Here is an 11,291-nt window from a genome sequence, read left to right as displayed (position 1 = left end):
GTGACGGTAACAAGAGGGCATCCTCTACATCTAGAAGAAAGCAGGTTTCATCACCAACACAGAAAAGGGTTCTTTACTGTAAGAGCAGTGAGACCTCTGCCCGAGGACGTGGTGATGGCAAAATCCATAGAGGAATTTAAGAGGGTGCTAGATGTCTTTCTAGAGCGGAAGGATATTACAGGATATGAATTTTAGGTGACCAGCAGATTGTTGATCCGGGTCTTACAGACAGGTAGGAACTATAAAAGCAGGCTGAACTAGATGAACGTTGTCTTCATTCGGCCTAACATACTATGTTACTTTGTTACTATGATATAAAATATGTACATATCTTCCCACACACCCCCTGTTGTCTACAGCCACGTCCTGATTATGTCCAGCTGACAGTGGAGCAGTCAAGGGGTTCCTCCACTTCTTCTGCCTCCTCTTCTTGGTAACCTACAGACAGTACAAGAGGGGAAGATAGAAGGTTAGCAAGACACGCCTACAAGATCAGACTGTACACGGATTTTAGTTGTAGTCTGTAATCATGGAGACACATAAGTTTGTGTAGATGCTATATGCACGTTTTATTTTTTAATCAAGATAGGTTACAAGGTTGCTTTTTCATTCGAGGTGCATTGACATGACGTATTAACAAAGGAGCAGTTGCAAAGCGTGATTAAAATCCCTAGATCAGATGGTTTCACAACTGCATTAGAACCTCCGTTTAGAGGTTCTGGCTCAAAGTGCTGCATGCAGTGGTTTTTCTCCTGGCTAAAAGCCAGGCAGCTGAGCGGAAACTGAACAGACCCTATTATAGTCAATGAGGTCCGTTCCGCGATGTTCGGTTACGTCCTAAGACTGAGCCGTTTGGCTGTGGGGATTCCCCTTTCCTGCTCCCCAAATGGCGCAGAAAAACAGAACCCTGGGCGCAGGTGTAAAACTACCCTAACAGTGAGCACAAAAAAAAACACGTCTCCTCTAAATACAGATTGATTGCTTTGCAATAAAAATGAAAAAACACAGAAAATGCAAATTTTACAGTACTTTTACAGTAGTTAATTCTTATTTGACAGCACTAATATCATCCCAGAATTCTGACAATCAATACAAAGGTTTAATGTGATCCTTACTGGCTATAAAATATTGGAAGTCCTAAAGGAATTCCAGTATAATCTGTGTTATGCAGCTCGTTCTATCTTCATTCTTCGAAGACATTGAGATATTGTATGCCTGCAATGTCCTTCGGGGCTTGGCACACAATAAAACGCAGGGGCTGATCAGGAATCGGATTAAAATCTCTATCCTCCTATCTCTGTATTGCAGCTGTGAACTGGGAAACATTCTCCAATAGTCAATTGTCTTCTGGTGTAATAATCCGGTTTTTGTAATCTCTTATCTTTATTTCCTGAAAAATGCACTTCTTACAGTTTTATGGAAAGAAGAAGCAAAAACAGAACGATTTTGCAGAAAAGCTCCATCAAGATGGTATTTACAGAACATGGTGCATTTAATATAGATGCCTCCTATCTTTTATACAATCACAGTCATTGTCTGCATATTCAGATTTTCAGTCACCGTAAACTGGTATTTGAATAATTGCAAGATGATGGAACTGTGATTGTGCTTTTGTTTTCATACGCATTGAAAGAGCTGAAGCAAAAATAACCTTACAGAAAAAAAAACACTCTCCTGATTGCCGTTTTCTAGCTTTCATTTCATAGGCATATACCGATGCTTAAAATGCCGGAATGGACTTCTTTCTATAAAGGCTGATCATTTCAATTTAGAGGTTGTTACAGTTTTCCTTATTATTAAAAACAGCATTGCAGTATTGGCTAAATTAATAGCATAATATTAGATTTTGTGTTGATATACAGTGGGCCTCATTTGTCTAAACGGCAGCAACCAATCACAACGCAGCTTTCGTTTCACCAGAGCAATTTCAGAAATGAAAGCTGAGCTACTCTGACGCCTCTGCCCTGTGCCATTCACTGCACTGGCTGCCCATCAAATATAGAATTCAATTCAAACTCACTACCCTCATCCACATAGCTCTACATAGCACCGTGCCGCCCTACATTGCCTCCATCATCTTAATCCACCACCCAGCCCGCGCCCTCCACTCCGCTAACAAAATTAGATTAAGTGCACCTTTAACTCGAATCTCTCATTCCCGCCTCCAAGACTTCCCCAGAGCAGCACCTGTGCTCTGGAACGCGCTACCCCAAACTATCTGGGCAATCCTTGACTCACCCAACTTCAGGCATGCTCTAAAAATGCGCCACTTCAGGGTGGCAGACCACTGCTCCTAAACTAAACCCCTCTTTACTCTGCCTGATAACATTCTCCTGTCCTACTGACGGCATCCCCTATAGTTACGCCCCTGACTCTGGTCCTTGAGGAGTTAAACTACCAAGCTTCAGACAGGCACATCTCTATCCTGATGATTGAGAGCCACCCAGAATGGCATCACAGGCTGCATGTGAGCTGTGGACCACAAGTTGCGCACCTTTGCCTTAGGGCTTAGACAGACGGATGCATGTGTTAATATGCTTGCCGCTACAGAGCCTATTAGCGCATGTACTAGTGTTTTTGTTTTAACTATTCAAACTCCGCGCTATTGCGTGTGAGTTTGAAAAAAAGTGGGAAGATACGTCCTGCCCTATCTTTCTTGTAGAAAAACTATGTGCGAGAAAGATTGAGCAAGGCCTATCTTTTCTCGTGCGTAGTATTAACATGCGAGAATCCCGCTAGTAAAAATGAAACCATTACAATCAATGGTGATTTTCACGGCCACAAAACGGACAAAATCACTGTCGTCTAAAGAAGCGCTTAGGGCTCATTCACACAAACGTGATTTCTGCGCATATTACACCCATGAGATACAGCCAAATTGAGTTAATGAAGGTAAATGGACTTTCATGGATCCGTTCACATTAGCGTGTAAACACTCCATGTGGATATACGTGAGAAATAGATCACAGCATGCTCTATTTTTCGGCGTACTTTGCAGACCTTCAGGTATTGTATTTTTGGCTTTTTCAGTGAATATGTGTTATTTTTCGGCGTACCAAGCAGCATGATCCCTATACTTTGGTATGAGCAGTGTATGCAATGCTGCCCATACGCAATATATTGCACATGAGCAGCAATTCATATGCAAGCCCGCTATGAAACAAAGAGGGGAATATTAAAAAACACTGAGTCATACTGCACAGTGCACTCGCTGCCATACGGGGTCTCTGCCGTCTTTCTGCCTGCAGAGCCAGCATCACACCGACCATTAAAGCACTGTGGGACACGCATACGCTCATGTGAATGAGGCCTTAAGGTTATGGCTAATTTTGTTGTAGTTGAAAGATGTTAAATAACAATTGAAAACTTGTACATTTTGTGTACTATTTATCTTATCTGCTGTAAACGCAATTGTGATTCCAAACACACAAGTGTGCACCCAGTCTGGAGCCTCGTGTGCACAGTTAGGCCTCATGTCCACTTGCACGCATGGATTTCACTGCTGAATCCCGCAGTGGAATCCATGCGTACCCGCGGCCATGAAGAGGAAAAATACATTTTTCTTACCTCTCCGGACGCTGCTGGGCTCTCCTCTCTGCAGGCTGGGTCTTCTTTCTCCCGGCCGGCGGATGTGCTCGGCATGCCGGCAGCGTGCTGCGTTCATGCGCCATGCACAGCTTTTTTTTAAAAAAATCTCCTGCTCTCCCGCGTATCCGTGGCACAGCACAAAAACAGCTGTGGCTGCGCCGTGGACACGGAAGGCTTCCATTGGCTTCAATGAAAGCCGCGGGAGCCATACATGCGGCAGATCCGCAGGAAATTGGAGCATGCTGCGATTTCTTCCCGTGCGTGCGACCCGCACGCCGGGAAGAAATCCCATCCGCATGCTTTTAGCTGCCCTACGGATGCTAATGCATCCCTATGGGCAGCAAGATGCACTGATCTTCCGTGTGGGGGCCACGTGTGGATTTTATAAATAAAATCTGCACGTGGACATTGGGCCTTACTGTAGCCCTATATACAGTACTGTTCAAATGTTTTAGGCAGGTGTGGGAAAAATGCTGCAAAGTAAGGCCTCCCGCACATGGGCGGGTCGGACCCCGCATTCGGGATTCCCGCAGTAGAGTTCGACCCGGTGCCTGGCCAGTGACCCCTGCGTACCTGTCCGATGTCTTCTGTTCAGCGCTGCAGATGTGCTGGCCGGCACTCCGTCGTGCATGTGCAGTAGCCACTGGCACTCTGTGATGAGGCGGATCTCGCGGTACTTCCTCAGTGCTCACTGCGGACATCCCGCTGCATGGACGGCTTCCATTGAAGCCAGCCGTGCGTAGCCCGCACAAAATCACAAAATGCTTTGATTTCTCACCCACAAGTGGAAAATTGCAATCGGTTTCCTCTCAATGGCAGGAAATTGTGGATTGTCATTGCATGCTATAGGCTGGATTTGCTGCAGAATCCGGAGGTGGAATCCTGCTCCAGATTTCACAATGCAAATCCTTTGTGTGCAGGAGGCCTAAGAATGCTTAAATAATAGAAGTGTTAGTTTTTTTTGTCAAATAACAAAATGTAAAGTAAATGAACAAAAGAGAAATCAAAATCAAATTAGTATTTGGTGTGACCACCCTTTACCTTCAAAATAGCATCAATTCTAGGTATACTTGCACACAGTTTTTGAAGGATTCTCGACAGGGAGGTTGTTCCAACATCTTGGAGAACTAACCACAGATCTGCTGTGGACGCAGCTTATTCAAATCTTTATGTCTCTTCATATACTCCCAGACAGACTGGATGATATTGAGATCAAAGTTCTGTGGGGGCCATATCATCACTTCCAGGACTTCTTGTTCTTCTTTATGCTGAAGATGGCGCTTAATGACATTGGCTGGATGCTTGGGGTTGTTGTCTTGCCGTAGAATGAATTTGAAGCGAATCAGATGCCCTCTATTTTTGAAAAAAAATTCTTACTTTGTAGCATTTTTCCCACATCTGCTTAAAAGCTTTGCACAGTACTGTACGCCTAAGGCCACCTGCAGACAGATCCCGCTGCGAGAATTTTTGCAGCGGGACCAGACCCGAGCCCCTGCAGGGACCAGCGCAGCACTGACCTCTCCGGCAGCTCCGGCTCTTTGATGTGCCGGCTGCTGTCCAGCGGGCGCGTGCACAGAGCGGAGCCAGCTGCCTGGGAGTGACATTTCATGCCGCAATTTGTTTTCCGCGCGTGATTTCGCGCGGACAAATCGCGGCCGTCTGCCTAGGATTACATTTTTCTAATGCAATCCTATGGCAGCGGCCAGGGGTGGAAATTCTGCGGGAAATCCCGCCGCAGAATTTCCGCCTGTGTGCAGGGGGCCTAAGGGTGCCCTCTTACTGCGCTGTACAACTCTGAGGTGGTATGGAGCGGTACTACAGCAATCTCTATGAGATCTTGTAACAATCTATGTACATGCAACAAATACATTTTCATTAATTCCTTACTATCTACTACACCCCAAATTTGCTTTCTATGCTTTCCTGTATACAGCCACATATTGTATATACTCCACCAGTATCATTGCCCGATTCATCCCAGTAAACCAGTTTTCCATTGCGTCCTTTCTGAAACTATTGTAAATGAGTGGGCTTCACTCGTCAGCCATGATCTGTGAGGCTGTTTACACTCCCAAAGCCCGAGTAGGAGGGTTAACTATAAATGTTGGTGGCCAGAGGGCAAGTTTAGCAAGCAAATCTGTGAGACAGAGTCCAACTGACACCATCATCAATAACACTGACAGAAGCTTTATCTCTGAGCTAGAAGTCACAGCTCCAGTAATAAAGTATTGCGGGCCACAGGCTCTTAGTGAACTCAAGCGTCTAATTCCTTGCACAGTTGTAATGATTGTAGCTTGAAAAGTACTTTTCCACTCTGAAAAAACCTTTTCAGCAACTAAGAAAGGTCAAGCTCAAATAGGATTTTGACAGTTATAGTATTCTCTCAATTTATTCATCTTCCACTCTGTTCAATGTTCAGGATTTATCTGATATTTAGTGTTTCACCCCGAGAAATGGACTTAAAGCGTAGAAAAAAAAAATCACAATCATGTTTTTTATGGCTGTATATCAGATGTAATGCAGCCAGAAGCGTAAGGTACTGAAAATATACTTTATAGCAGAGTACTCAACGAGCGGTCCAGGAGCTGAATGTGGACCTCAGCTGACAGCTATCTAGACCCCTCTTGTCCGGACCAGGAGAAGGAGACGCTAACAGTTCCCCTCTCCCCTTCACTAACTCCTTCAGTTGGATCTTACTAACAGAGACTGACGTTGCAGCTCATTTATATGTGGACTTGTGAAAGGAGGGAAGGTAGCATTTTACATGGGACTGTACATTGGACGGGACAGAAGATTGGATCCATGTTTTACGTAGACCTTCTAAAAGGAGTGCGAGAGATGTTTTACATGGGACTGTATGTTGGAGGAGTATATTGAAGGGCTGAAAGTAGGGGGCGCATTGAGTTTTTATTTGGGATTGGAAGAGGGGATGATTGGTGGAGAGTGGGGTGTTTTTATATCGGATTATTGGAATTGGAGGGAGAGGAGTGATCTTTCTTTGCATAGGACTGTATGATGGAGGAGATGAAGAGAAGGAATGTGTTTTGTACATGGGACTGGATGGTTGATTTAGTGGAGGAAGGATACTATAACCAAAGGGGCCACAGGGAATCACTATAATTATGAAGGGCCACGGATGGGGGGGGGAAGCATAACTAAAAGAGACCACAGGGAGTCAGCATAACTAAGAAGGCCACAGAGGGGCACGTTTTGCTATAGGGGAGTTACTGAGAGGTGTTGGGTGTAGCAGCAGGATAGGAAGAGTGTGCAGAGATGAGTTGTAGCTGATGAGAGTAGTCTGAACCCCGATAGATTAGAGACGCCACCAATCAGAGGAGACCTCACCTATGATCACTGGAGGTAACGCCACTGCAATCACTATTACTGTGTACAACTGATATCCTGGCTCATAAGCCTTCAAAAAGCTGTACGTACCCTAAAATGGAATAAATGAAAATATCAACATATTCTGCAAAGAACAGTTCTTACACAGCTCTGCTGGTAGAAAAATGGAAAGATGATATATGGTGAATTAGGTGTTCTATAGTGAAAAAAGGTAAGGAAAAATACTATACATATTTGGTACTCCCGTATTCATACCAAAATATATATATAATTATAATTCCGTGCCTTGTTTTAACCCTTTTTACTTGGGTTTGCGAGACCTTCACCTGACAGCAGACCTTGGTAATTGGACCTTTACAAAAACTAGTTGAGTACCCCACTATATAATGACTTGGGAGGTTATTAATTTACACAGGCAGTAAAAGGGGAATTACAGACTGCTACAAGATAAGACATCTGTCACTTTCCTTAATAAGATGTATTACAAAACTTCATATACTCACTTGTAATGTTGATTAATGACAAGAGATGCTTTAAAAATTGCAGTTTGGGAGTTAGGGGAGAGAATGTACTTTCCAACTGGATTCTCTAAATTAACCAACTCACTAAAGCTTAGTAAAGTACTATAGCTGATTTAATTCTGGTTCCACAATTCTGTACAATAAACAATGCTTGAAAATGCTTCGTTATCCTTAATGATGGACATCTACTGTATTTACAGATCAAGGTAAAGGAAAGGCTTTTGTAACCACCTCAAATTTAGAAGCAACTTAGTAGTTGTTGTGTGACATTATGTAAATTAGTTTATATAGTATTTTAGCAAGTGTCATTTTACACAGTAGATGCTAACAGTCCAATAGACCACCTTAAGGTGAATGGATCAGTCAGAGTTGGGCAGTGCTAAAGGCCCAACCTGTATATGAATAAGCTGTTAATGGTCAGGAATTCTATCTTTTCCCCTTAGGGAGAGCACCTAGAAGGTGAGTGAGGAGACTTATAAGGCCATTCATGCTCCTCTGGGTAATGTGCAAATAAGGGAGATGGGACAATATCTCTGCAATGCCACCTATTGGAAGGCAGCATTCCTGCAAGTCACTGTTATACTCTTTATGCAAGCCTTGTAACAATGCTTTCAATTCCCAGTGATTGTTATAAGGCTCGTATAAAGAGTCTAATATTGACTTGCAGGAATGCTGCCTTCCAATAGGCGGCGCTGCAGAGGTGTTGTTCCATCTCCCTTATAAGCTGTTCATTTAACAGGCAAAATGAAGATTAGTGACTATATTCAATAAAGCTAGTGTTATACATTAATTTGCACTTTGGCCATCCTCAGACCATTTTGGAAAATGCTTAGTCTACAGCATTAAAAAAAAAAAAACATTTATCCTGTCTGCAATCTCTAGCCATGCCAAATTCCATACATTCTTTAGCACGTGGCCCTTCGGCCCTTTACATATGGCTTTCTACCTATAGACAACTGCATTAATGTTAAAAGGGATGCCACTGCATTTTGGAAACCTTGCAGCACAATATGAAGAAAATTGCATTGCCATTTGAGATGGTAAAATTTGTGGTCTGACATATGTTCTCACATATAAATAATCCCTAAGAAATAAAACTTTTCATTTTTTTCAATAGTCATTTTGATTGAGTCTCCATTGTCAAGGAGCTTCAGAGTTTAATTTTCTAAGCCTACACTTGGATATTAATTGCTGTATTGTGCCTTACATACTCTATCATATTACAGTTAGGATTACACTCATATGCAAATGTCATCTAGATTAAGATTGTTTTTATGTAAATTTTACAGAGGAGAACTAGAACAAAATCAAATGATAAAACAAATGGTAGATACCAAGGAAAAACCTGAATTTTGTCTTTCTAGAATTACTGCATTGCTTACAACATTGTGTTTTTTTTGGAACTTGCATTAGTCACCAATGCAGCCCAGTGCATTCTAGTCCATTCTGGCAGTTTCCAGTTAAAGGGGTTGTACAGGATTAGAAAAACAAGATTCCACTCTTTCAGATTCAACATCTCACCAGGCCTTGGTTTGTATCTTGTATTGTAGTTCACATCTATTCATGTGAAAGGGGCCTAGATGCAATATCGCACACAACCTGTGGGCAGGTGTGGCATTGTTTTTGGAAGAAAGTAGACATGTTTTTCTAATCCTACACAATCCCTTTAAATCGGTATATAACAAAGAACTTCTTAAAATATTACTTTTACAAAAATGTTCTTGCAAGTTTCATCAACCTTCACCTTCATTACTGGCTTTTGTCTTTTGCCTTTTGGAATCTGTTGAACCATGTGATTCAAATGTCCTCTTTCCAGTTTCTCCTGTAGGAAGATTCTGAGGAGGTTGGTAGCCATCTTCTTGTGGATCCAAAGGATACTTGGACAGTAGTATATAGATGGAAGGGCAATTTTTGTAAACAGTTAAACAGGAGGCTGGGCTCTTAATGACTGGCCCCCTCTGCTCCCATACTTCCTGTAAAGTTTGGTACTGTATCTTGGTGATTTGGTGTAGACCACCTACTTGCCTCTTCAGTATTTCCGCACAGGTAATAGCTTTAGTAACAGCCTGACCATAGGCTCCAAATATAATCTGCACAGTTCCTTCTGACTCCATATAGGTTAATGCATATCTAACTAAATTTCTGATTTTACTGCCCTCCTTTACTCTCATCTGGGCTACATGTGGATGAAGGTCCTTGAATGGTAGAGCTTTTCCTTCATCTTCAACCACAATTCGCACCCGATGTAAGTTTTCCATTCTGTACAAGGAGACAGGATATATTTTGGAAGTCATTTCACAGAAAGAAATGAACTACAGCAGAAATAATTTATTTTAAAACAAAGAGGTCACCTTTTGATGGAATATCTACCTCAGCTGGAAGATGAATGACAGCTGCTAAGAAAACCCAGTGGGAATAAGAACTCTAGCTGCCAATGACAACACATGAATGCTAACCATTCTATGCAAATGCATGCATCATGTTCAAAAGACAACACAATGAATGTCCAGCCAAGTAAAACATGATAACTATCAAGAACGTGCAAAACCAAAGCAAGTAGCTATTGTATAGTAGCAGCAATAATGTTCAGAAGGCACATGAGACTGAAGATGAATATAAGGACTTCTACAATAATTATGGCCAATTGAGTTTTACATTTCTACTGTGTTGCATTGTTGTCTAACTTTAAGATTCTCCGGAGTTAATTTAAAAGCATGAATATAGAGCAGATTCATCTGCAAAAACGTATTTGCAGTTGGTTTGATATTGCAGTGTGTTGTTATTACCAGATTTAATTACTGCAAGACCAATAAAGCCTAGGAGGTGATCTATGGTAAATTGGTGGCTCAGTGGGTAGTACTGTCGCTATGCAGCACTGGGGTCCTGGGTTTGAATCTGACCAAGATAGCAGCTCCTTGATTTCCTCTAGTCTCGTTTCTTACACTACAATAATATATTTCTTTCGCTTCAAGTAAAATCGGCACAAGTATGTGAGTATGTCAACTTGTGCTATGTGAATGAGTCTCACGGGAGACATGGGCTGAAGTGAGTGCATTCTCTCTACAGCACCGCACAAATATCCACAATGCGTGATAAATAATAAAATAAGTACTTACTGGCTTCTTTTGGCTCCTTATGTTCCTCCGAAAAGCTTTCTTCTGTGAATTTCTGGCTGTCAGTAGAATGAGAAGGGACATATGACTTCACAGAAAGTTGCCTGGAGCGTTTCAAGTATTCAGAGCATTTCTGCCCTTTAATTTCTTAACTTCTGCTTTTCCTTAATGACTTCTCTGTGCATCCTCCTCTTTCCAGTCTCTATTGACTAGTGCTACCGAGCTGAGGGATTTGTGATCTTTCTGCTATCCTCCAGCATTATCAGCAAATGGGAGGTGTTGAGCTCCTGTCACTTCTCCTTCTGTGCTCCTCGCTCTGTGAACCACACTGCTGTGTCTGATGCACTTAGTGCAGACCCTCCTCCCTCTTCTTTCCTATACTGTTCTCTACAATAGTTTCTGCAAGGGGAAGAAGCATCAGGGCTGCTACTTCAATTCAACCACTTTCCTAGTGGAATGGAAGAGCATAGAGATTATTATCTTTAATTATACCCCTAGTATATAGACAGGCTTAGCAGAGCTGTATAATCATCTTGTCTAAGTTGCCTTTTCACTCCCTTACCTTCTTTTCAGCTTCGCTGTCTGCCTGTTTTATATTCTCCAACCTGCCTGTTCTTAAATCCACTCTTCCATCTCACAGCTAAATGACTCTCCTCTAATGCCGCCTTCGCCGTTTAAACATAGGACTTTCTGCACTTTCTTGATCATACCTCCCATTGCCCTA

The 11,291-nt window shown here is 42.4% G+C and overlaps 1 protein-coding gene across 1 annotated transcript; it reads right to left on the bottom strand.

Moving 5' to 3' along the window:
- Nucleotides 1-77: 77 nt before the first annotated feature.
- Nucleotides 78-10,861, bottom strand: RPP25 (ribonuclease P and MRP subunit p25). Its single transcript, XM_066592398.1, has 3 exons — nt 10,571-10,861; nt 9,199-9,713; nt 78-438 (listed from the first exon to the last, which is right to left on the bottom strand). The coding sequence occupies exons 2-3, from the start codon at nt 9,710-9,712 to the stop codon at nt 371-373; spliced, it is 582 nt and encodes a 193-aa protein (XP_066448495.1). The 5' UTR covers nt 9,713; nt 10,571-10,861; the 3' UTR covers nt 78-370.
- Nucleotides 10,862-11,291: the final 430 nt, after the last annotated feature.

Source organism: Eleutherodactylus coqui, chromosome 2, assembly GCF_035609145.1.
Source record: "Eleutherodactylus coqui strain aEleCoq1 chromosome 2, aEleCoq1.hap1, whole genome shotgun sequence".
Taxonomy (NCBI): Eukaryota; Metazoa; Chordata; class Amphibia; order Anura; family Eleutherodactylidae; genus Eleutherodactylus; species Eleutherodactylus coqui.
Note: the sequence above shows the minus strand (reverse complement) of the source record. Positions and strands in the feature narration are given on the sequence as shown.

What these genes read in the sequence shown, in the direction of transcription:
- RPP25 (XM_066592398.1), bottom strand. Translation starts at nt 9,712, where the DNA reads ATGGAAAACTTACATCGGGTGCGAATTGTGGTTGAAGATGAAGGAAAA. An exon ending in GACAAAAGCCAGTAATGAAG is followed by an intron (nt 439 to 9,198) that starts GTGAAGGTTGAT and finishes TACTGTCTGTAG; the next exon opens with GTTACCAAGAAGAGGAGGCA.